At 43.1% G+C, this 27,467-nt stretch overlaps 1 protein-coding gene and 1 long non-coding RNA gene across 2 annotated transcripts; one reads left to right on the top strand and one right to left on the bottom strand.

The window, feature by feature from the left end:
• Positions 1 to 3,296: 3,296 nt before the first annotated feature.
• On the bottom strand, positions 3,297 to 4,863 carry LOC119278696 (U-box domain-containing protein 1-like). The gene has a single exon (XM_037560033.1). It carries the CDS (start codon positions 4,553 to 4,555, stop codon positions 3,521 to 3,523), a length of 1,035 nt encoding a protein of 344 aa, XP_037415930.1. The 5' UTR covers positions 4,556 to 4,863; the 3' UTR covers positions 3,297 to 3,520.
• A 17,658-nt stretch (positions 4,864 to 22,521) lies between these two features.
• Positions 22,522 to 23,234, top strand: LOC119282496. The gene is made up of 2 exons (XR_005138749.1): positions 22,522 to 22,641; positions 22,715 to 23,234. It is a non-coding gene; the product is annotated as an uncharacterized LOC119282496 (long non-coding RNA).
• The last annotated feature ends 4,233 nt before the right edge of the window (positions 23,235 to 27,467 follow it).

The following is a 27,467-nucleotide window of genomic DNA, read 5'->3' on the forward strand; positions in this document are numbered from 1 at the left end:
CTTCTGTTGGTAGGCACACCTATTATGTAAGCTTTATTGATGATTTTAGCAAGTACACGTGGATATATCTTCTTAAGAAACGCTCCGATGTTTTCCAAGTGTTTCTTAACTTTCAGGCTCTAGTAGAAAGGAAATTTGATTGCAAAATACTTGCTATGCAATCGGACTGGGGTGGTGAGTATGAGAAACTCAACTCCTTCTTTCAACGGATAGGCATCTCTCATCATGTTTCTTGCCCCCACGCTCATCAACAGAACGGTTCCGCTGAACGTAAGCACAGGCACATTGTTGATATAGGTCTCTCCCTCCTTGCTGCCGCATCTATGCCACTCAAGTTTTGGGATGAGGCTTTTCTAACAGCCTTTCATCTCATCAATATTCTGCCTAGCCGTGTCATCAATCATGAAACACCCACTGAACGTCTTCTTCACACCAAACCAGATTACTCGTCACTTCGGGTATTTGGTTGTGCTTGTTGGCTGAATCTACGTCCTTATAATAATCGTAAACTCATGTTTCGATCAACCCAATGTGTCTTCCTTGGTTATAGTGCACAACACAAGGGTGTCAAGTGTCTTGATGTTGCTACTGGATGTGTTTATATCTCTAGGGATGTTGTCTTTGATGAAACCGTTTTTCCTTTTGCCAAACTCCACCCAAATGCCGGTGCCCTTCGCCGCAAAGAAATACTTCTTTTGCCCTCAACCTTATCCGGTGTTGATCATGGGGGAGTAAATAATAGTACTGATCAACTTGTACCTAATCATCATATTATGCCTGAGATTACTGCTGCAAATTATTCAAATGGTGCAAATCACAGAGAAAACAGCCCTCATTTTATGTGCCCCCCAGCTGGAGACACTGGTGAAAACCGAGGCGTATCCACCTCGGGATCTCCATCGCAGCAGGGGCCAGAATCCGCCTCGGGTCTGGAGCGCACCACCGAGCGAGACAACGACGGCTTGGGTCCGCTCCAACCTCCCGATGCCGCATGGCGGGCGGACGCTCCTGGACACGCGCCTGGCTCACGGGATTGGCCTGCGCCAGATTCGCCGGGTCCCACCAGTCCGTCCCGGTCGCCCACGCCGCGACTGTCTCCCGCAGGTGCGACGCGATCTGCCTCGGGATCAGCAGCGCCAGCACCTGAGGCTGACGCATCCGAGGGATCTGCTGCGCCTTCGTCCCCTGGAGTTGCTCCTGTGGCTCCGCGTACAAGACTTCAGAAGGGAGTTACAGCTCGTTTAAATTACAAAAATTTCTCTAAATTTGGTATGTCTTGTACAACTGGTGAACCTAACAGTTTGATAACAGCACTTGGTGATCCTAGGTGGAAGTTGGCTATGGAAGAAGAAATCATGGCATTGAAGAAAAACAAGACGTGGCATTTGGTTCCTCGTCAGCAAGGCAGAAACTTAATTGATTGCAAGTGGGTCTATCGAATCAAGAAAAAATCTGATGGCACTATAGATCGGTACAAGGCAAGACTTGTAGCAAAGGAATTCAAGCAAAGGTGTGGCATAGATTATGAGGACACATTCAGTCCCATTGTTAAAGCTGCAACGAATCGTCTTGTGCTGTCAATAGTTGTGTCCAGGGGATGGAGTCTCAGACAGCTAGATGTACAGAACGCGTTCCTTCATGGTGTTCTGGAAGAGGAAGTGTTCATGAAACAACCTCCTGGATTTGAAGATAAAGATGCACCCTTTCATGTCTGCAAGCTGGATAAAGCACTATATGGATTGAAACAAGCACCTAGGGCCTGGTACTCACGGTTGAGTATGAAACTTCAGTCTCTTGGTTTTGTTCCATCAAGATCTGACACATCTCTATTTATCTATAACAAGCATAAGATGTCCATATTTGTCCTCATATATGTTGACGATATTATTGTTACTAGTTCTTCTGATGGAGCCGTAACAGCACTACTCAAAGACCTAGGCTCTGAGTTTGCTCTCAAGGACTTGGGAGATCTGCATTTCTTCTTGGGTATTGAAGTTCAGAAACATGGTAATGGTATCCATCTATCTCAAGCAAAGTATGCCACTGAATTGTTAAGTAGAATTGGCATGCAAAACTGTAAATCTTCTCCAACACAACTGTCTAGTTCAGAGTCTCTATCTCTGACAGAAGGCGAGCCACTGAATCAAGAGGACATTACTGGCTACAGAAGTTTAGTTGGTGGTCTGCAATATCTGACTCTTACTCGACCTGACATCTCCTTTGCAGTTAACAAGGTGTGTCAGTTTCTTCATGCACCTACCACAGCTCACTGGACAGCAGCAAAACGGATTTTAAGGTATATAAGGAATACTATAACCACAGGCCTCACAATCAGTAAGTCTTCTTCCACACTTGTTAGTGCCTTCTCAGATGCAGATTGGGCTGGTTGCCTAGATGACAGAAGGTCGACAGGTGGTTTTGCTATCTTTTATGGGTCCAATTTAATATCGTGGTGTGCAAGAAAACAAGCTACTGTTTCCAGGTCAAGCACAGAAGCAGAATATAAGGCATTAGCAAATGCAACAGCAGAAGTCATTTGGGTTCAATCAATGCTCAAAGAACTTGGAGTAGCACAAGATAAATCTCCTTGCCTGTGGTGTGATAATCTTGGTGCTACCTATTTGTCTGCAAATCCAGTTTTCCATGCCAGAACAAAACATATTGAAATAGATTTTCATTTTGTAAGAGAACGTGTTGCCAACAAACAGCTTGAGATCAGATTTATACCTTCCAAAGATTAAGTTGCAGATGGATTCACAAAAGCATTGCCAGCTAGAAGTTTTGAAGAGTTTAAGCGTAATCTCAACTTGATACAGTTGTGATTATGGGGGAGTGTTAAACATGTCACGTTACACATGTTAACTTGGGCTTCACGTAGAGTAGTTAGGAGGATCTAGTTCGGTTAGTACCTACTTATCTCTTTATGTAATCCTCATCTTATCTCTTCGGTTGTTTGAACCAACAATGTAATCTCACGATGTAATCTATCGATGTATGCTTCTGTGAGAGCTGGCCTCGCCATATCAATATAAATACATGCGGGCTCCCATGTTACGGTAGTTGAGACGCTTTACGAAACCTTTCAAGCATGTCGGCTTGAAGCCAGGAAATCATACGGCTCTCCCTAAGGTCGTGATGGTCGGCTTGGTCAAATCCTACCATCACCGTCCACTTTAGCTTTCCTCGTTTCCAAGCTGTAATTAAATTTGTAGTCTCCCATCACCTAGATACACCCACGAGTCAACATAATGCCACTACTACTGCAAAAACAAACTAGGAGTAGTCAATATGAGAGTTAAACTCCTCTCCTACACACAAAACAAACAATAGTCCGGTTTACAAATCAAGTTCTCCTGCAATTTGCTGGCCAAAGAATATGAAATTTGAACGAAACAATAATTCGAAATCAGTTTCTCAAATTTCCTGCGGAAGTACAGAAGAATCTCCTCGAATTACCATTAGTGTACACACTACTATAGTAGTATTTACATCAGCTGACCACCAACACGTACGTGCAGGGTCAGCCAAGCGTAACACGTGACGCGTCGTCGTGCGTGGTGGCCGACGCCGGCGACGAGAAGTAGGGGTCGGACACCACGAGCCCGTTGAGGAAATCCGCGAACCGGTGCTCATGCCGCCGCCTGGCGCCGGCGGCGCCCTCCTCCAGCGCCCTCAGCAGCGCCTCCGCCTTGGCCTTCCCCCTTGGGCTGGCCTCGCCGTCCTCCGCCAGCTCCCTAACGGCCTCCTCGGCGCCGCCCACGTCCAGCACCTCCGCCACGGCCCGCTCGCCGCCGGCCATGACGAGGTTGAGCAGGGCGGCGGCCGCGTTCTCCCTGGCCCGCCCCGTGGCGGCGCCCCCGGGCTCGACGAGGTCCGCGAGGATCCGCACCCCGGACACCGCGGCGAACGCGTCGAGGCTCTCGGCGCAGCCGGCCACCTGCGCGACGACGGCGGTGGCGTCCTCGACGATGCCCGCGCGCCCGTCCGTCATCACGAGCCCGAAGAGCGCCCGCACGACGCCAAGCTCCACCAGCGCCGCCCGGTTGAGCGGGTAGAGCGCGACGCCGAAGAGCGCCTTGAGGGCGTCCTTGGTGGCGCGCGTGCCGCGGGCCTTGGAGGGGAGGAGCAGCGAGACGAGCGCGGAGAGCAGCGCCCGCTTGGCGCCGACGATGGGGCGGTAGGCGTCGACGCAGAGCAGGCTGGCGACGACGGCGGCGGCGTGGTGCGCCGCCGCGTAGTCCTCGGCCCGGATGGCCCGGGCGAGCGCGTCGAGGATCCCCGGGGCCGACATGAGCTGCTCCCGCGCGGAGAGGGAGATGTTGAGCAGCGCGGCGGCCGCGTCCTCGGCGGCGGCGGACGTGGAGGGCGCCGTGAGCTGCGACGCGAGGAACGGGACCGCCCCCGCGTCCGCCAGCGGCGCGCGCACCTCCGGGTCGTCCTTGGAGGCGCGGCGCAGCTCGGCCACGGCCGCCGCCGTGGCGCCCGCGTCCCGCACCGCCGCCGCGCCCCGCAGCCGGCCCACCAGCGTCCGCGCCGCGTGCAGCTTCACTTCCATCGCTGTGTGCGCCTTGCCGGATTGGATGGTTGCGGGTGGATCTGGCCGCGGGAGCTCCCGTCGTCGGTTGGTGGGTGCGGAGGTGGCGGTGGCGCGCGCGAGTGATAGTTGACGTGTGATTTCTTTACGCTCGGTCGTAAGGTTGAAGCTAAGCTACTTTGTTATCTTTTGTTTTGTGGAAAGTACGTGTGAAGCTTCTTGATCTCGTTGCTAAGTTTAGTGGGGTGGTGTTGAACGCTTCTCCCGCGCTTTTACCATTCCCGGGATCACGGGTTCAAACTTCTTTCTGCTGCTTCTGGCAAATGCTGTCTGTGTGCTGGATGGAAATCTATCTCAATCTATGCTCATGCGTTCACGCGAATGGTCGCATTCTGCTGAGAGAAGTCTATGCCTCTAATGTAAATTAGAATCGAAGTTACTTTGCTCCATTCTAGTTGGGGAATAAAGAACGAGTGCGACGGGCACGTGCAGGTGCGGCCGCCCATCGCATCATCCATGACGCGACGGCTAAGGTGTTTAATGCGGGGAGCTGTGAGCGATAAGAATGGTGGGTTCTTCCTCTCGATCAAGCAGTTAATCAGTTGACACTCCGGAGAAAAATGGCGCGAGCTTGTCGCTCAGTCGGCATCGCGCGCGCCTCGGTGGGGGCTGAGCTGCAACGCGTTCGTACGTGTAAAAGTCCAAAGCTGTATTAAAGTCTTGAGACACTTATTTTCAGACGAAGAAATACACATACATATACGCATTCTTCCGCCCTCCTCCTACAGCCGCGCCTCACCTCTGCTCCCCTCCGCCGCCGTCGTCCGGGGCATCACAGGGCAAAGCCGTTGTGGCGTGGCGGCGGCGGCGGTTTTCTCCTTGGATCTCGATCTGGTTGGGAGGCGGCGCTCCTTTCCGGCCAGATCGGCAGCGGTGGCACAGATCGGTGGCGACATGGATGTGTTATGGCGGTGGTGGTGGAGGACGGCACCAGCAACGGCGGATCTGGCCTTGACTCAGTCGGGCTAATTCGTTGTGCTACCGATCTCAATCGCCGTCAGCGATGCACTGCTCCTGGACTTGATCTGCAACACGAGGATGTCTGGGGCGCCGCCCCTAGGCTTGGTAGTGGTGGCCTTCTTCTTCATCGGAGTTGGTCGGCCGGCTGGCTGTGCTTGCATGGTCATGGCGGCGGAGGTCGCAGTGGCTGGCGGCTTGGCCGGTCGGCGGCGTCGGAACATGGCCGGTGGCAGCGGCAATGTTCTGTCTGGATCCCGGGGCTGCGGCCCTGGATGGTGGCGGCCAGTGAAGTTAGGAATTCCCGCGGCGGCATGGCATGGTGCAGTCCCCTGTCCAAGGCGGATCTGTGATGGCGATCTGATCTACAGATTGGTTCGGATCAGAGACGGTGACGAGCACGCGGGATCCATCTCGGCGGCTCTCGCGGCTTGGCGGTGCGGGGTAGGAGCCCTCCTCCTAGGCTCAAGTGGTGGCACACTCAGGCAGTGGCCGGTGCGCCAAGGCTCGTACTGTGGCACTGTTGTTGCGGTTGGTCGCCGGATCTGGGCGGCTAGATCTGGGGCTTTGAAGGCAGTCGAGACGATGCACAGGTTGTTGGGTGGACTACTTGGGACGGATCCGAGTGAAAACTTGGTCTTCGATCGATGGCCGGTGCCGGTGATGATGATGCCTTGATCATCGTTTCCTTCATGAAGGCATCATCGAGGTGAAGCTCCCAGATACACTCAATACCTCCAGGGGAAAGCCTAGATCAGCTGATCGGATGTTGGCGGCAATCATGTGTCGTTACCCCCTTGGGGGCGGCATTCTTGGAGGTGCACTCCTTCTCGCGGGACGAGAGGCCGGCTTCTTTGGTGGAGCGGTGCTTCATCCTACACATCGATGGTGACGGATCTCGACGGCGTGGCGCAATGCAGATTCAACGTTCGATGTGCGAGGATGGACTCGCGCAGGAGGACGACGCTGTCTGGCGTCATGGTGGCGTCGATGGCAGAGCGACCTGGCACGGTAGATACAACAATACAATTCTGAAGATGGACTGGTGGCAGGTGGCTGTGACGGCCTCATACCCGACAGACGTCCTGGTTGAGGAATGCGCCGGACTGGTAGGTGCCCCATACCCGGTAGGCGTCCTGGTTGGGACCTCAGGTCTTAGATGTTTAGGTTTGGTTGCGAGGTCTGTTTGGTATTAGGCCCAGACTATCAGCATCCTTTCATCAACTGGATAGGAGTAGCGACTGATGTTGCCTAGACGATGGCTTTAGTCTTACTGTTGTATGACTTTGTAAGGTGTGAATAATTAATAAAGTAGTTGCATGCATCGTCCAGATGCAGAGGCCGGGGGTCCTCCTCCATTTCTAAAAAAAAATCAACACACTCTAGATTGGAGGAGATTTTAATATTAATAGAAAAGTTTCAGAAAAAAACCCGAAACACCAGGACACTGGAGTTTTGTTTTTAATGCTATCATACAGCAAGCCGGATTAAGAGAGTAGGATTTACATGGGAGACATTTCACTTGGGGGAACAATCTGCGTGTTCTCACTTTTGAAAAATTAGATAGGATTTTGTGTGTCGATTGGGAGGAAAATCATTCCCTCTCTATGGTTGGTGCTTTGGTTAGAGAGAAATCTCATCACACTCCATCATTCCTAGATACTGGTGATATACCAAAAACTGATCCAATTTCCAGATTTTAAAATGCATGGTTCCTTAGAGTGGGCATCGATAAACTAGTTGCAGATGTTTGGAATGATGATAGTATCACTGGGTCTAATGTAGAGAGGTGGCAGAAAAAACATTTGAGATCCCAGCTAAAAGGGTGAAATAGAAATATGAATACTTGGTATAGGGAACTTAAGAAGCATATCTTGAGGAAGTTAGATGATATTGATAAGCATTGTGAAATTTATGGACTGACAGCTGTAGATAAACATGAACAATTGGAATTGAGAGCTCAACTTGATAGGTTACTGCAACAAATAAATAGAAACAAATGGCCAAAATTGATGAGCTCCTAGAGGGGGGTGGTAATAATAAATATTTTTCATGCTAAATAAACTGGTAGAAGGAGGAAAAGAATACTTATTTAGAATAGGATGAGGGTAGGATAGAATGTGATAAAGAAATTATTGACTATATCACTAAATACTACTCCCTCCGTCCGGAAATACTTGTCTTCAAAATGAACAAAAGGGGATGTATCTAGACATATATTAGTTCTAGATACATCTCTTTTTATCCATTTTGATGACAAGTATTTTTGAACGGAGGGAGTACAAAGAGAATTTTGGACACCCAGAGAGGTATTCAATTACTCTGAACTTAGATAACCCTAGAACTTTTCCAGAGGGGATTGCAAAGAGATTGACTAAAGAATTTTCCATGAAGGAAATTAAAGTGGCTGTGTTTGGGATGGCACATAATAAATCCCCTGGCCCTGATGGATTTACTGCTGAATTCTATCAGGATTTTTGGATTTGGTTAAAAAAATATAAAAGCTCTGTTTGAAGATTTTTATGCTGGAAACTTGGACAATACTAGAATTAATTATGGGATTATCACTCTTGTGCCTAAAACAAAAGATCATAATCAGATCCAAAAATTTAGACCAATCTGCTTGCTTACTGTGATTTTGAAAATCTTCACTGAAGTTCTTATGAACATATTGAATAGTGTAGCTGGGGAGGTGATTTCACCAATACAAACTACTTTTGTAAAAGGTAGGTACATTATGGAGGGGTTTCTTATTTTGCATGAAGATCTTAATTGTATTCGTAGGAAAGAACAGAGTGCTCTAGTATTTAAGGTAGATTTTGAAAAGGTTTATGACAAAGTGAAATGACCTTTTGTCTTACCGATGCTTAAACTTAAGAGTTTTCTTGAGAAGTGGATAGATTGTGTTACACAGACTATTACGAGGGTAAAGTTTGCATTAAGGTAAATGACAACTTAGGGACTTATTTCCCTACCCATAAAGGGTTGAGACAAGGGGACTCTATGTTACCTATGATTTTTGATATAGCTGCAGATGTACTGGTTATGATGTTGGACAATGCTAGAATAAATGGTATGGCTTAAGGAGTTTTAGAAGATAACATTGATAATGACATTAATATGTTGCAGTATGCAGATGACACAATCTTTCCGTTGCAGGATGATTATGCTAGTGCTCACAATTTAAAGTTTATATTATGTTTGTTCGAACAAATGTCTGGATTGAAAATTAGTTTTCATAAGAGTAAATTATTCTTGTTTGGAGATGCAGCCAACAGGGCAGGGAGCTCTTCCTAAATCTTTACCTGTCCTGTTGGTTCTCTACCCATGAAATATTTGGGGTTACCAGTTGATAGAAAATAATTAGGAATAAAGACTGGAAACCTATTTAGTATAGGATGGAAAATAAGTGCATCAGGGAGACTCCTTGCTAGTGCTGGCAGAGTAACTTTAGTTCAATCCTCTCTGACTGGTATACCTTACTTTATGATGTCATTTTATGGACTGCCAGTGAGTGTGAATAAGAAGATGGACTACTTTAGAGTTTGACTTTTGTGGCAGAAAGAAGAGAAAAAAAAATATCACTTGGTAAGATGGAGCGAGGTGTGTAGACCAAAGGATATGGGGGGGGGGGTGGTTTATGGATTAAAAATCTAAAGATAATGAACATTTCTTTATTATGTAAGTGGTGGTGGAAATTGTTCAATATTGAAGGACCGTGGCAGTAAATATTGACTAGCAAATATTGTGAAAATAAAAAATTAGCTGATTGCAAGATCAGGGGGTCTCCCAGTTTTAGTCTGAGCTCTTTAAATACAAATAACATTTTCTTTCCCTATGTAGATTTGAGGTTGGAAATGGAGATAGTATTAGGTTCTAGGACAACAAATGGTTGGGAGATAAATCTTTGAAGGAAAATTTTCTGAGACTATACAATCTGTGTTTGACAAAAATAAGTCACTAAGACAAATTATTGATAATGGATTGGATACGGTCCAGTTTAGGAGAACTTTATATGGAGACTCTCTATAATTGCGGACCCACATAAAAGAGTGTTGTGCTCAGGTGGTGCTATCTACGCAGAGAGATACCATAAAATGGACAGTTACTAAAAATGCGATTTACAGTGTGAAATCTCATTATAGGTACATGATTGGAGATGGGATTAAATATTCACATGCTTTTATGTGGAAAGTTAAAATGCCACCTAGGGTGAAAGTTTTCATGTGGCTGGCACTTAGAAATAGTATTTTAACTAGAGATCATTTACACCGGAGAGGATGGAGTGGTGACAGACGATGTCCATTTTGTATGCAAGAGGAAATCAGATTTTCTCAAATTCCTGACAATCTTCTAGATCTGTTCAATGTATGGTTGACATCCTTTAGTAAACATGAAAAGAATATGGTAACTATTGAGGTCTCTGTTGTATGCTGGACAATTTGGAAATTAAGAAATGGAGTTGTGTTTGATAATAACAAGCTGACTGATCCTTCTGTGCCTGTGAATCTAATTGTTAAAATGCGACACGACCGGCTTGTTTTGCAGATAAATCTAGAAAAACAAAGGCTAATGAGGGAGGGCGTCAGAAAAGTTGAGATGATTGCTGCGGAGGTTTTCAGGGTCATGCTGGGATGGAGGAACGGGCATAGGATCGCTGTGGGGTGAAGACATATCCATCTCGCGTGGCGTTTGAAAGCTCTGAGTTGATGGAGTCTCGACTTAGATGGCCTTTTATCCCTCTTTGCTACTTAGTTGTTTTTCGTTGATGGTCTATAATATAAAACTTAAAATCTGCATCACTTGGTAGGCTTGGCGGTAGCTTTGCTTAGGGGCTATGTTGCTTATGCGTTTTGGGCTGCTGAGCGGGCTCGGCTGCTTAAGCTCTCAGGGCGTGCATTGTTTTTTCTTTTTTTACATATTTCCCTAGTCATGTTTCCTTCTAGTAGCTTGTAACTGACGATGTGGTTTCTGATATATGGAAATCAGAGAGGCCGCTCTCTTTTTCAAAAAAAAAAATGTCCAACAGCACACTGCAAGGAGAATGGGTGGCGTGAGAAAACATAGTGAAATATTTTCCTATCAAGATTAGTATGTGACGATGAAAAGAAGACAAGTATGTTAGTATTTCTGTACGTTGGGTCTGGGTTTGGATCCGGGTGGTTTTTGGACTTTGTTCTTCGATACACTGTTGGATCCCGGACACTGATCCGGGATCGATGGTCGTGTGCAATGCAGCCGTACAATTAACTATGCATGCATCATGCCGCCGCTATAGACACGGACGTCCTTTAATGCCATGGGCCGTAAGAGATAAGGGCATTTCTAACGCCAACTATAGACCGCAAATGTCACGGATCTGTAGTTATTCATAAACGCATCTATTTGTCAGTTTTTCCCGCAAACCGAAAACAAATCTGCTGAAGTTTTGCGGTAGTTCCAGCATCAACATGGCGAACTAAAAGCCATCACATACCCCACACATTGCATCCTCCCCTCTCTCTTCTATATCAAATGGCGGAAGGTGTACTAGCTATACTTAGCTCAAACGGCGGAAGGTAGCTGCTAGCTCGAATGTCAAATGGAGGAAGATGTAACTCAAAGGGCGAAAGGTAGCTAGCTCAAATGGCTCTCTTTTTCATTTCAAGTGTCCTTGTAGTTTGGCGCGCACATTTGAGTATATGGTTAGATGACCGGCTCCCGTCTTATGTCTGCAGACGCGTTTAGTTGTGGTTCATGGACGTGTCTATTTTAGAGGATAACGTTCTAGTTTCTTCCTCTGTTGGGTTGAACTTCACGCTTGTACACACACGTAAACTGCGCAGGGCTCTGCTGAAATGAAACCAGGTCGCTACTTGATCGAGCTGCGTTCGCACGTTGCTGGCATATCATTTAAGCGCACACAACAAATTGACACGGTCCATATTAGGTGCTGTCGAACAATCTAGTCGGCTTTCGACGGGTAATCCTAGCTAGCAGAAGCATACGCGTACTTTCCGACCGCAACGTGCCCGTTTTATATCTACAATTTTTTACATAACATATATCCTCGATCGAAATGTGGACGTCGGACGAATAGACGATATCTTCGTTTATACTCCCTCCGTTCTATAATATAAGCATGTTTTTTTACAGTATATTAGTGTGAAGAAAGCTTTTATATTACGGACGGAAGGAGTAAGTAATAAGGAAGAAACATGTCATGTCAAAGGGACGGGTACACCCCGTGTGCTTCAGCTTGCGGTTGGATGCTTCGCTTGAGCGGAAATTTGGACTGAGCTTTCATCCATCCATAAAGGAAAGTCAGCAAGCCGATGCTCGATGATCAGCGTTGAAAAACTTGCACGGCAGCTCGAGTTGATAACTGTGGTGACGTACGGCGGCCGGACCTACTTTGACCTTAGTGGCCATCGCTGATGTAAAGCGTAAGCACCAAGCCGTCGATCTACACATATGTTCTCTTCATTGACAAGCAGTTTCCAAGTACGTACTTGCCGTTATTGAAGTTACTTGCACGATGCATATTGGTACGTAGGAGTACGTGCGTATGTTGTTTCAGTTACAAGGACGTAAATTGCGGTCGCCTTTGACCTTGGATTATCCGGAGCAGATCGATGAGTAAGATGTTGTGCACGCATTCTTTTTCTTTTCAGCGTGCTTTTTAATAGGAGTTTTTTTTTTTTGCATGGTAATACGTGTCTCATTCATATCATAAAGTACAAGTCACGTAAGGACCGACATGACAAAACTGAAAAGATAGTAGAACATCTCTGAGCTTGACACCAACGCCCATCACCTGCCTCCGGCACCACGGCAGCAGCCACCGAAGAAAAGAATGATGGATCACCTCCTCACCTGAGCTCGACGCGACTCCATCGCTGATATGCAGCTTTGCGGACCTCCAAGGTGGCTCACCAAAAGTGAAGCCCTTATCGTTGAACGAAACAGACCGGGGCAACACCCCGGACACGCCATCGAACTCCAGATTTGGCATCCCACCGCGACTAAGACGTCGCGGAAGGAAACCATACCTGCCATCCACGAACCACGAACCCAGCACATGCTCCGTCTTCCAGATGTCGTCGATGCAGACCACAATCTGCATCCGCTCCTGGACTACCTCCCAAACTCCGTGCCGATGCTGGAGCAAACGCCGGCGCAACGGCGGAGCCCGAGGACACAGGTCCACCATAAGAATGTCGTCACCGCCACGCCATCCTTGCTTGAACAGACTGGTTTCCAAATCCATCCCGAACCATAGGACCAATGGCCTTGTCAAGGAAGGATCCGAAGAATCTTTATTCAGCGCTCTCATCGTCGCCGCCGAAACAAAAACGATGAACAACCTAAAAATCTAAACTACGAGGGAGTAAAAATGATCCACACGCGTGGATCCGGCGACCCCCCTTACCACCGACGACCGAGGTCGCCGGCGGAGGGGAGTCGCCGGAGGACGGCGCTGAAAGATTGGGTCTCCTGGCGGCGGCTAGGGTTCCAGCCGCCAGGACAGGAGGAAAACACGATCCGTTGCTTTTTAATAGGAGTGAAATATACAACGAGGACACGCACTACGTACACGTGCCACGTGGTAGTACTTAGCAAGTTTGTTGGTTAGAAAACAAATCTTTGATTACTTCTTCCGTAATGCTCGCTTCTAGACTGCTCCACAGCTCTTGAACAGCCATGTGTTGAGACACCTCATGGGTCATGGAAAATGCCGAGGACCAACCGTGGACCTCCCTTCTCCATTGCTGGTGCCTATGTGTTTAATGTCTTTTGTACCTAAAGAATACTGGTATATTTCCGTTAAGAAGTTATTGAGACGGGGATGCCCATTGTTAAAAATTAGACATGAATTACAACCTAGTCCCTAAGTTATGCAAAGAGGACCCCCAAAATCCATAAGAGAGATGCAATTGGGTCCACAACTACTTCCGAGCAGCACCAATCTTGTATGCGCTAGGGACGAGACCACTTGGTCCGCCGGGAGCTCCACAGTTGCACGCCATGGACACAACCAAGAAGTAGGCCTACCTCCCATCAGGCTTCATGGACAGGAGGAAATAGGATTGGCCTCCCTTTGACCAAGAGGGCTGCTAGAGTGGTGATGACGGACGGCTCTCTAACGCGGGAGTCGTAGCTCCATCTACGACACCATCGTTGATGAGCTCTAGACCCAACAATTAGAACCTTCTTCTCACTCCTCTTCTTTGCCTTGCCAAGCACCATGGCGACTACAACGTGCTTGCTCCGGAAATGCACTCCAGTCAGGCATATTGCCAAACACCCTTAAGGGAAACCACAACCAGCTAGCTCCGGCGATGCACTCCAGGCTGGTATATTGCCAAACGCCCTTAAGGGGAGCCAGAACCTATTGCTACTATGTAAAGGATAGCATCTACTCATTTCTCAAGCACTATCCGGTCGGCAATGACGATGGCAGAGGCAGGGAAGCCTTTCTGGTCGCTTCTCAAGATGCTAATGTAGAGGTTTCTATGATTCACTATCTCTGGTATCCTTACGCGGGGAAGGACCTCTTTCTTTAGCATGTGGTGCGACGGGTGTCACCAAAATGCCCGCACTTTTGTGTCGGCCCATATACCCGGGCCGCGCGCCCTTTTTTTTGTTTTCTCTTTTTTTCCTTTTTGTGTCCTCTTTATTTTTCTTTTTTCTGCTTCTTTAAATAAAATTTGGGATTTCAAAAAGGTCATGATTTTCAAAAAATGTTCTAAGTTTTTCAAAATGTCATGAAATTGAAAATATTCCCCAAATTCAAAATATGTTTTAAATTTCAAAAATAAATCACGTGTTTGGAAAATGTTCCCATGTATCAAAAAAATGCTTGCAAACTTCTAAAAATATTCCAAAATTTCAAAAATTCTCACGAACTTTAAAAATGTTCATGAATTTCGAAAATACTTTGCAAATCATTTTTTTTAAATCCGTAGGTTCCAAAAATATTTTCTAATTTTTCAAATGTTTGCCATTTCATAAATTGTTCAAGAATTGAAAAATCATTATCTGAAAAAGTTGCAATGCTTTCAAATTTCCATGAATTTGAAAAATGTTCAAGTATTTCAAGAAAATTAAAAATATTTTCGAAAAATAGAGATTTTAAAATATTAATGAATGCAAAAATTGCGGAGGATTTAAGAAAAATCATTATTTAGGAAAATGTTCACGAATTTGAAATATGTTTGTGAAATAAAAAGGAAAAGAACAAGAAAAAAGTAAAAATATAATATACTACAAATAATTAATGAAAACAAAAAAGAAAAAGAAAGTAGAAGAAGAAAATGAAAGGAATCACACAAAAAGACACGAACCGGTCATGGAAGGTTGTAGAACTATCCCAAACCGGAAGAGAATCCTTGCTGATTGGGCCAGATCAGTCATAACTAGCGGCACAATACGGAGTCCGTATTTATTCTCCAACATACGCCGGAATAGGATCCACATCGTAAACGCACACCTCCTAGTGTTGCAGTGCTACTTGGGCCATCCCATTTTTCTGTTTGGGCTTCCCACAAGTTGTGGAAGTCTAGAACATTCCCAAGAACGTTTTTTTGCTTTTGCTTTATTTATTTATTTTCTTCGTTCCTTTTTCCATTTTATTTCTTCCATTTTTAATCTTTTGAACAGTTTAAAAATCCGTACATATTTGTTAAATTTAGGGATAATTTTTGGAATTCAGAACACTTATTGAAAGCCGGAAACATTCTTTAGATTGGATAACAGTTTTTCAAATTCATAAACATTATTTGAAATTTGAAACAATTTTGAAATATGGGAACATTTTCTTAAATCCAAGAACACTTTTCAAAATAACTAGATATTTTTTGAAATCCAAGATTATTTTGTCAAATTAATGAACATATTCTGAAATCCAGCAAACTTCTACAAATTGAGCAATTTTTGAATTTTTTTACATTCTAGAAATGTAGCAACAAAATCAAAATTCATGAAAACTTCAAATTTAGATATTTTTTTTGAATTCATAAACATTTGTTTGAACCTATGACCATTTTTTGAAGTTAAAAAAAAAGAACGAAAGAGAAAAAAAATGCAGGGATGCCCTGTCCCCAGGAATATCCCAGTGCAATGTGTGACCCGAGGAAGGGTACACTTTTTTTTTTGCCCCGCTGGTGTACTTTCCATATTTGTCGCACTTTTGTTGCAGGGGATGTCGGGCAAGCGCACATGATCTTTGTACCGTGTGATAGAGTGGGCCTGCCCATTATCTTGTTTTGTTCCTTTTATAAGGTTCCTTTCTGGTTGTTCTCTACCAGTTTTCCAGGTTTTATTTTTTTGATATCTTCCTGATTTTCCAAAAAGTGTTCCAAATTGTCAAAAAACTCCTCAAGAATTTTGTAAAGTTCTATTTTCCCGTTATTTATAAGAAAATGTTTGAATAAAATGTTTACACTTTTAAAAACTACATATTTTAAAATATCACATTTTTCAAAAATCATTTTAAAAATAAATAGCCTTTTGTTTTAAAAAAATAACACAAAAGCCACTGTAAACAAAAAAGGAAAAAGAGAGCAGCACACTATAGCACCACCAATAGGCCCCCTGTCGAGCGGAACCCGGACTGAACATTTTGCCTGGGTTGGGCCGACATATAGGAGCTCACGCTTTGCACAGCACTGGCCCTTGGTGTTTAAAGTGAAGAATAGTTCCCATATCGCGCAGTAGGCCAGCCTACTGTGGCCTTCCCATTCTCTATTACTAAAGAAAACAGCCTCAGACTAACAAACGGCTTATTATTTAGGCGATTTCAAAAACTATTATTGGTAATGTTCGTGCGGTGAAAGAGTGACAATATCATTGCTGCAGCCTCTTTACCGAAGTCTTTGAAGTATTTCTTCGAGCGGAGATTGATACCGCGAAAAAAGTGTTTAAAAAAATCTTTATAATTCTTAGTCATAGGAGTTACTTTGTATTTCTTGGATCTTAGGTGCAAATCAGTGTACCTGTAATTGTTATGTGTATGAATAAAGTTACATGTGTTTCTCGAAAAAAATTTAGGAAAATAGAATCCGCTTACTTTATAAAAAGATATATTTTGCATGTTTGAAAAGAAATAACATTTTTTATAAAAAAAATTCAAGATTTTTTATGGATTTAAAAATTCCATTAGAAAATTCACTATTTTAACTAATGTTTATGAACTAAAAATAGACTAAATTTCATTTTTCAAAAAGTGCAAATGCATTGAAAACTATTTTATTGAGACAAATTACATATGCTCTATTAGTATTAAACAAGCAAACATATTTATCACTAAACGCACCCAGCCTAACCTACACGTGACGTCCCTAATTGATTACAGCCTCATGATCAAAATCACTTAATTTCATCTAGCTGTCCAGATTACACTAACCGTCAGCGACGAGTGCGTTTACCAATTTCCCCTGGCGGACAAAAATTCTGCCATCCCAACAATCCCACATACGCACTTGTTCAGTGACAGGAAAAGAAAAATATCCACACGAAACTCGACGTAAAATCAATGACCTAGGATTTAGATGTGCAATACTTATGGCACATCTAGATGCGCTTTAGCAAAACTGATTCTTATTTGCATTTGGTCACAGGATTGTTCTCTCCAGCTGTTCGATTTGCACATGCGACAATCGAAGTGTGCCTATGTTTGGCCGCCCCTGGCGGCCCCATTCACAGATATACATGTCAAATTCTTTGTTCTTCATTATAGGCCGGTTCATGTGCTTTGATTCGTGATCTGGGTTGGCACATCTATTATTTTCGGTCGCATAGGTGCGCTAGCTCATGCCTCTCTTGGGTGATATTTTTTTTGAGGGGGGAGGGGGGTTTCTCATAAACTGCAGTGTATGTGTTATGCAGATGAAAAAAACCATTCAGGTTCTTCATCCACCCATCGGGTTCTCTATTATACTGCAGGAGGTAATCCTTTCTTATTGAACATTCAAGCGGGAGTCTTTTAGGTTGTGTTTGGTTGCATTCTCATATTAGCATAGTTGTTTCCTCTTCGTGCATGCTCATCTCAACACCCCTCTTCATGCATACTCTCCTCATGCATGCTCCTAGTGTATTTGTGTTGAGCTAGTGTGGATTCATGCACCCTTCATACACTCTATCAAATACACAAAAGTGGGTGGAGAAGGAAACTTTCACTCTCATGCACCCTACCAAACACACCCGAGGCAGCTTTCGTGCTTTTCCCTTCTGGTGGAACTGCATGCAGAGTCTGAGCTCACGGAATGCATTTGGCCTTCACAAAGAAGAAGAATAAATGTTTGGTCGTTGATCTTTCTTATTTTCCTAGGTGCATTGTTTTAAGTTATGCCCTCATATGCAGAGATGGAAAATCACACATTTTGCATCCAGCTTTCAATGGGTAGAAATTGAATTTTGTTTCGAAGCTTGCTGATGATTCAAGAATATATCTTCGAAAGCTGCTTCTTTTTTGCAAGAAAAAAAGCTGATTTAAGCATCATTGTAATTAAAAAACCTAGACAATATTTATTTGTGCATTCATTTGAAGATGAGAATGCGTTCAATATCGAGTGTCGATCCATTGTTTTTCTACAGGCAAGTATTATTTTTGATTTCCCAAAAAAGATTTGAATATCATTTGATCTGTTATTGACTGGGGATCAACGTCTTGTACAGTATGATTTTATGGTTTCTCTTTTTTTTAGCTCGGTCCTAAAATGTACTGTTGGGTGCAAACATTTCACTGAAGCCATGTTTGCAAAATGGGCATGTCTAGGTCAAAACCTAAGCCAGTTATTGATTTCTTTGAGTTGGGTTCAGATAGCTTTAATAAACTATTTCTGTAAAGATTTACCATGCATTTTCGAACAAGTTTAAATCTCCACACATTGTGTATCTGATGCAATTGATGGATCATTTTCATTAGATTTTTTATTTAGAAATGTTGTTTTTTCAGTTGCTTGGTCTTTATCTCTCAAGATAGAGAAAAGGGTCATCATGACTATGCAAAAGTTGAATCTATATAGTTACATATTTTTGGCAGAAGAGGGCATGGAAATTTATGGTTTATCAGTCATATTCTTAGTGATTATGTAACTGTAAACATGCATGGATTTCGTGTGCTTTCAACATGCTCCTTTTGATTATAATTAGTTGAGACGTAGTTTTGGTATGTTGTCTAGAGTTCCAACATGCTACATATTGGCCCATACGTGCATTGCTTAACATGTTCTGTACATAGATTCTTTTGTACGTGATATTTTTCAGAACCATGAGTTCACTATACGTACTATGTAATTTTCACTACAAGAAAACTGTTATTCCATGACGGATTTATGGTGGCATTCTAAGAAATCGTCATGATCTATGACGGATTTCTCTTATTCGTCATGAAATCCGTCACAGGTTAGCGAGATGAGAACAAGCCCAACAACAATGGCGCCCTTACGATGGACCGTTATGGATACCGTCACGTATCTACCAACTGCATACCCCACAGACCGTCATGGATGGCTCATGCTGACGTGTTATGCGTGTTTCACCCACACATATCGGGCTTTGTTTTCTTTTTTTTCAAGTTGTTGAATTGTTATGGGCAGCTTTCTGATGCTTTTTTTAAGGAAAAAATCATACACACGGACGACAGCAATTTGCTCTCCCGGACCGGCCGTATGCATAAGTCCATCGATGTGTACACCTATATGTATCCAGGTATCTGTACAACTTTCATGTACTAATGTACCTCGCACGTAAAAAGGTACACGTACGTGTACACGATGATGATATCCGTACGTATTTGCTCAAATCAACTAAGAGCATGATGCTGCTGCTGTTGCGTCGTATCGTTGTTGTAAACATATAAAAAGAAAAGAAAACAAGTGATGTGGTACAAGCGGATCGTAACAGGGACCTCACGCTCATGTGATTGGGTCGCTGCCGCTTGGCAGAGTCCATGTTTCAGATATAGGGGTTTCTAAGTGCTTAATATAACAAGCGGAGTTTTTTAGTTTTAGAAAAATTGAATGGGGATTCAAACCACGTAGCACTAACCTCTACAGCTACAGTGAGCAGACCAAACATACTTGAGCCTCATTATTTTTGTAATTTTCATGCGTAGGCAATAATGTGTCTTTTTATGAAAAGACAACAATAGTTTTGAGAGCGGCGAAAGGTCGGATGAGCTCGCCTACTCCTGCTAAGTGGATGAATGGAACAACGCGATAATGAAGGTGGCATTTACTGGTCAGATGAATTTGCACAGCGGAAGAGGTAGACATACAGGTGTGGGCCTGTATTAGGAGACAATGGCGTGAGCAGGTGTGTTAACAAAGGAGACCTCCACCTTGGCGCCGTCAGCGCCCGTTAGCAAACTCCAGTGCCCGCATCGCTTGCATGGGCCTGGCGAGGGCAACGCTCGCAGGCTACCGCTGCTCGCAAGCTAGTTGCCGTTCAATCACTTGATCACTTTTTTTTTGTTCGCTAAATTTTTTGTTATAGTATGTGCCGTTTTTCTTAGAAGGAAAAGACAAACCAGTTTGCTACATAAGTACTCTTGTTCGTGGCAAAAAAAATTATCGATTTTGAAAAAAATGATGTAATTTGAAAAAAAAATCATCGAATTTGAAAAAAAGTTAATTGAATTTCAAACAAAACATCAAATTTGAAAAATCATCGAATTTGAAAAACAATTCATTGAATTTTAAAAAAGTTCATCAAAATTTAAAAAGGTTAATCGAATTTGAAAAATAGTTCTTAAAATTTTAAAAGGTTCATCAAATTCGAGAAAAAGTACATTGATTTTGCAGAAGAAAATTCATTAAGAAAGTTTCAAGAATTTGAAAAAAGAAAATAAAAAACACATGCACATAACCACACCAAGTGAATTGGTTAGGTGGTTGTCGCGTCAGACTCTGAATTCACTCGCCGCGGTTCAAAACCCATCTCGCGTGAAGTTTTTGAAGTTTAGGAAACAGAAAGAAGAAGTCAAAACTGGGCTGGCCCAACGTGACGAGCCGCTAAAGGCGTCGAATAGCATTTGTCTTAACAGAAACGGCTATTTGGTGGGCGTTGCTATTTTATGAGCAGAAAAATGCTACCTACATACTTCCGTGAAAAAATGGAAAAAGTTACAACGCACTTAGTAAAAAATGCTTGTTGACCGGACCCTCTATCATTGTTATCTTCTTTTCTTTTCCCGTTTTCTTTACATTTTTTTGTATTACTTTTGGTAAAAACACGCGCTACAAATATATAAAATGTTCACATACACCACAGAAATATTCGTGCATATTAAAAAAAGGTTCATGTGTCTTTGGGAAAACATTATATGTACGTTAAAAAATGTTTGTCGTCTTAAACAAAATCATCGCATATTTATAAAATGTGCATCATGTATTTAAAAACTTAATTGTCGTGCACTCAAAACTGTTCATAGCGTAATTCAAACATGGTGTATCTAAAAAAAAATTCAATGTATCTATTACAAAATGTTCAACGTATTTAAAAAATGACCACCGTGCATTTATAGTATGGTTGACATATTTTGAGAAAAAAATGTGTTCAAACATTTTTACCAGATATTTTAAAAAATTTAGCGTGTATCTTAAGAAAAATTCAGCACATTTACATAACATTCACCATGTATTTAGAAAATTATTTGACAACATCTTTGAAAAATGTTCAATGTGTGTTTAAAAAATATTTGCCATGTATTTTAGAAATACTCAGTGTGCATTTGACAACTGTTCAACATGTATTCAGGAAAATGTTTAGGAGTATATTTGAAAAATATCCACATGTATTTTAAAAATAGGATTGATAAAAATGTCAACATGTATCACTCATGGCTACAGTGGAGGAACGGGGACTCAACGTCAACATCTCCTAGGGCAGGACAAGGATCGCGGCACGGACGGGGAGCAAGGGTAGAGGAGACAACAGCTCAGACGCAGGAAATGGAGGACGGACGCGGAAGGAGGGTGGTCAATTCGATGAACTTGGGTTTTTTCGGAGCCCGTTTGCATTGATTTTTTTTACACTGAAGATACATCATTACATGATTCATGTAAAAATGTGGCATTTTTCTGAGCCCATTTGCTATATTTAAGCCATTAAATGCATTTATAGACATTTAACTGATATAATTCAAATTTGAAATGCAAGTGGTTGAAAAGGTTGGCAAAATTGGGTTGAAACATCGTATTTGTGTCCTTGAGTCTTTGTTTAAGTGTTATACAACAAAACGAAAGGAATACCAAACAGGATTGTGCCAAAATGCGACCCCAAACATGGAGTTTTTTTGTTTTTTTAGTTCCAAAGAATGAATACGAACTCCGAAAAGCATGAAAATTGGCATGTTGTGATCATATGATTCCTGTAGGGCATGGTAAAAATTTGAGAATGTTTCGCCAAAGTTATGATGTACATTGCTTACAAATTGAACCATCCGCGAGAAGAAACACGGTTTCGAGAGAAAACGGGTCTACTTTGAGGGCGAAGCAACCGATGCTTCATCCGTTCGCATTGAATGTTTTTCTACACTCAAGATACACGATTACATGAGCCATGTCAAAATTTGGCATCTTTCGAAATCTGTTTGCTATATTTAAGCTACCAAGTGCATTTCTAGATATTTAACGCATATAATTCTAATTCGAACGGCAAGTGGTTTAAAAGGTATGAAAACTTGGATTGAAAAATTATATTTGTGTTCTTGAGTCTATGTTTAGGTCTACAAGAAAACGTATACAAGAAAACGAAAGGATTCCAAACATGAGGGTGCCAAGACTTGACCCTGATCATAAAGTTTTTTGTTTTTAAATTTCAAAAAAATGCAAATGAACACCGCAAAGCCGGAGAATTTTTTTAGCCTGCTGCGTTCTGATTGGTCCAACCAGGCCTCCCACGGATCAAGCCTCTCCACCGTTCATTCTTACTCGATCCAACGGTCCCTACTTCTTCTACTATCTATTTGTGCTTTCGTTGGTACCTTATCCTCTCACACGAACACGAGCACCATACCAGCAGCAGCCGCACTCGAGTACCTTCTAGGTTCTCCGCCGCCGGCTGCGCGACGGGCCGTCGCCCGCGCCTCCCACCGCAGCACGCCGGTGAGCCCCGCCTCGCGCTGCCTCTCTTTCGGTTGCTCTCCTATCTCATCTCTCTCTCTGCCTCTCCTTGCAGCAATGGAGGCCGAGCGCCCATGGCGTCACCCGAGGACACCTTCCAGCCGCCGTTCTCCTTTAAATTCATCGGGATCCGGCCTGATCCGGACGGATCCGGATGCCGGCGGCCCATTCCCGACCTCCCTGCCTCGCCTGGTTCGTCGGCCACTCCGATGTCGTCATCTTCGTCACGGGATCCAGCGCTACCGATGGCTAGCCTCCTCCTCGCCTGGATGTGACCCCCCCACGTTGGCGCCTCCAACACGAGCAGCAACAGCGAACGCCTCGACAAGGGCATCTCTGGCGTCGTCTTTATTTTAATTTTATTTTAAAGAAGTTTGCCAGATCAGTGGCCAGAGAAAAGCCATGGCAATGAAGTCTGATTGATGTCTCGCGAGCGCTCGGCGGTGCTTGATGTGGTGGATGCAGAATAGTATAGCTCAGAGTAGTAGGCTAGATCTGAAAAAAAATTATCTGTACTTACATTTTTTGCTGTGTATTTCTTCATTTTTTTATAAAGAAGTTATGTATATTGTATATATATATATATATATATATATATATATATATATATATATATATATATATATATATATATATATATATATAGATGCAAACTCCTTTTTTCTATAAGGCAATGAGCATATTTAATCAGAATTTTTTTATCGACTTAATTTTCCATGGACCAAAAGAAACGAATTCATGGGCTATCTCTCAATTGCAATTAGTGGGCCTTTGACTGATCTGAAATTTAATGGGCTAAAATTCATACAAGGCTGATCGAAACATGGGCCGATGGTCTTGACGAGATGAAATTTGGTGGGCCAAAATCCTAATTGGGCCGACTACCACATGGGCCGCCATGTGAGATCCATGTTGGCAGCCATGTCAGATGATGACGTGGAGTACATGATTAACCCCGTTACTTGACAGTAAACTGTGACGGTCAAGAACCGTCAAGGATCCATGACGGTACAGACGATCCGTCATCGAGTGCATGGTGGTTAAATTATGACGTGATATACATGATGGATTTCAGGTCCGTCACAGACGACCTACCTTGACGGTTTTGCGCACGTATGTGACAGTTTGTATCCGTCATAGATTAACACATTTCTTGTAGTGTTTGTTAACTTGGGACTATGAACCATGCTAGGTTTTTGGAGAACCATATACTAGCGAGAAATATTTGACTCGTTGGAGAACTATTGTAGTGTTTCTTGCCTTTCTAATGTTTTTCTTGTTTCTTCACTCATGACTATGTGATGGATCCTTTCTAGCATCGCCAATTCAGCTATACCAGGTAGGCTCTCATGTTTGTTCAGTGAATTTTAGCAAGAATATGAACTGTCCTATGTTCTGAAAGATAAACTAATAGGAAAACTTTCTTATGTTTAACAGGCTTCTTTGTTATTCCTCTATATGTATCGACCAATATCTTCATATCCCATTTCACTACTAGGGAAAACCTTATACACAAAGTCTTATCAGTAGCGCAGGTTAAAGAGACGCGCTACTGCTAATTAGTATTAGCGCGTGCTAGTGTCAAGCGCTACTAGTAGGTGGTTAGCAGTAGCGCGTTCTGGTGAACCGAGCTGCTGTTATGGCCAGCCCAGGCCCAGGTGCCCGTCCCCACTTAGCAGTAGCGCTTGTCTTAGACCGGCGCTACAACTATTGAGTTTAGCGGTAGCGTTGGGCCAAATCACGCGCTACTACTAACCACATGTTATCATCGTCCTCCCCGCCTGACCTCTCAGTCTCCCCTCTTCACTCTCTATCTCCACTGTCTCTCCCACCCTCATCGGCCCACCCCCGCACTGCTCCGGCCACCCTCCCCACGCGCGGCTGCCCTCCCTCGCACTATGGTCACACGCCCCGGCACCGTCCCTCCCCCACGCGCGGCCGCCCTCCCCCGCGCCCGCGCTCTCCATCCCCTTCTAGGCCCCGGGCTACCGACCGTGTGAGTACTTCCTTCTCCTCTCAATTCACCCAAAAGCTAGGTATCTCTGAATTTGTTGGATGAATTAGCAAATGCAATATGTTCAGATTTTTTACTAATTTTGTTCATATATATGAACCCTAGGTGTTCATATATATGAGCCCATTTCATCATTAGAGCACTAAATATGTTTTTTGAGTACAATAGAATGTAGATATATGTAACCCTATGTGTTCATATATATGAACCTACTACTAGTAGCAATCTTATAGATAAATGGGTGGATGAAATTAGGTTTTTCTTAATGCTTGGATAGATAGATGGATAGCCAGATGGATTAAACTAGGTTTTCTTTAGTTATGCTTTAGATAGATGGATGGATGGATGGATAGCTGTTAGGGTTAGAACTAGGGTATTTTAGATAATATTTTTTTAGTAAATATAGGTCTTTTGAATCAGCATAATAATGTTTAATTGAAGCTTATAGGGTTTCACTAATTCCTAAAATTAGGATAATAATGTTTTTGTTTATATATTTTTTGTAGAAATCAAGGAGCCCTTGCATCATCCCCGCCATCGTCCCCATCATCGACCCCCTCCGACCTTGAGGTGAGACCAGCCAAATCCCCATGTTGTTGATGTCGATGATGATGTAGATGTTTTCATAGATGTAGTAGAGTAGTAGATGAGTAGCTGTGACAATGTGATGAAGCTAGTCTTTTTTAGAAAGTATCCGTGATGCTACTCCCTGTTATATGCACTTATGTTTCATTATCAATGCAGAGAACACCTCGGAGTGGCCTATGTTTTGCCAGAATGTTGATTCATTACCGTTCCGGCAAATTTCAAGTGCTCGATATGTCCTATTTTAGCAAAGGTCATGCCAGAATTTTCCATGAATTTTAGCATGGCTATTGCTAGAATATAGGAAATATTGGGTGCCTTGGATTTGCCAGAAAGAGAATTAAACGACATTTTGGGTTGAGTCTAAGTCTGTCGGGGATCCATACATGACAGTGAAAAAAACAGTGAGGGAGAGTGTCCACCATATATGAGAGAAGAAGAATCCCGACTGTTGTCATGAGGGGAGCTTCTTCTTCATTTGAAGGTGCTAGACATTTTGGTGTAATGCACTTTCAAATGAACATAGGAGCTTCCATCACCGACGGTCGCAAATGTTAGAGAGGAAGAAGAATCCCGACTGATGTCGTGGGGGTCGCTTCTCCTTCGTTCCCGTGTGCTAGACATTTTGGTGTTATGCACTCGGGGACGAAGGGAGGAGCGACCATCACCGATGGTAGAATATATACACCATGTTAGCTAAGAGTTTTCAAGAAAAGACCCGACAGACCGATATTCAACCCTTGATGAATAATAATGATCTAATTTAGTTTTTGTAGTACATATATTGAATTTCAGAACTTTAATCTTTGAATTATGAGCATAGGAAATGTCTGTCGACGACGATAGGATCCAAGAGTGCGAGTACTGCGGCGATGACCGGGGTCTGTGTGACAGGCCTCACCTGGAAGGTGGTCGGCGCTTCAGTATTAAGCTCGACGAGACCTTTGATGTTTATACGGTACGCAACGACGACAAGTCTTTTTCCATAATTAAGCATGACTTATGTTTGTTCAGCGTGTAATTTCCGCTTTCTACAATTCAACTAGTGCATCTCCTGCCATGCAAGACGTTATGTGTTGGAGAAGTTGGATTTCAAAGATCATGAGAATATGCAGATCATCGTTATGCTTTTAACGTAAAGCTATACAAAAAGGTGACCTACTCCCATTTTGGTTGCTCGAATTGGGCAGCACTATGAAAGGCATATGGTTTTCAGGAGGGTATGTATGTCACCTTTGATCTGGGTGATGATCCTGAAGATGACATGGATGAAGATAATGTCGACGAAGCTAATATCAACATTTTGGTCGATGTTCATACGCTTCCACTTCTACCTCTATTGTGAGTTTCTCAAACATATTGAATAAGTAATTTATATTGTATTTATAAAAATAGTTGACAGCTTATTTCCATTCTTCAAGAAATGTACGAAAATTAGTAGACAAAACCTACTACAGTTATGGGTCTGAGCTAAATTGCGAGGAGATAAATCATTTTGTTTCATGGACTAAAGATGTTGAGACTTTTAAGATGAATTGTCATACCCCTCCAAGTTATTCTCAATATGTGCCACTAGTGCACGTGTTGAACTACGGTAACATCCATCGAGACATCATGGTAAGATTTTTCCTATTATGTCATCACTACATTTTTTGCATAGATTTATTTAAGCTTAACTACATTTTGCTAAGTATGTTATTATGATGTTCTTCAATAGAAACTCCCAGCGGATTGTATACATAGTCTTATGGAAATGAAAGGTGACATGAAGATTGTTAGCTCACGGCCAAGTTAGCCTACGTTGTGGGTGTGAAGTGGATAACTTTGCATGATATCGGAAAGCTAAAATATAAAAGTAGGTGTTGTTATCATAGAGTTAGAATATATTTCTTAAGTATTATAAATAGCAAGTGTGGAATAATGATGGGTCGGTGTGCGGAATTATCCTAGGCAATTTTTAACAAGACCGGTAATCACTATTGCAATTTCATATGAGGGAGAGGCATAAGCTAACATACTTTCTCTTCTTGGATCATATGCACTTATGATTGAAACTCTAGCAAGCATCCACAATTACTAAAGATCATTAAGGTAAAACCCAACCATAGCATTAACATATCAAGTCCCCTTTATCCCATATGCAACAACCCCCTTACTCGGGTTTATGTTTTTGTCACTCAAGCAACCCACTATAAGCGAATCATGAACG

The sequence above is a fragment of the Triticum dicoccoides genome, chromosome 3B, assembly GCF_002162155.2.
Source record: "Triticum dicoccoides isolate Atlit2015 ecotype Zavitan chromosome 3B, WEW_v2.0, whole genome shotgun sequence".
NCBI classification, from domain to species: domain Eukaryota; kingdom Viridiplantae; phylum Streptophyta; class Magnoliopsida; order Poales; family Poaceae; genus Triticum; species Triticum dicoccoides.

Bases quoted from the DNA above. Each gene is read 5' to 3' on its own strand.
- LOC119278696 (XM_037560033.1), bottom strand. From the start codon at position 4,555: ATGGAAGTGAAGCTGCACGCGGCGCGGACGCTGGTGGGCCGGCTGCGG.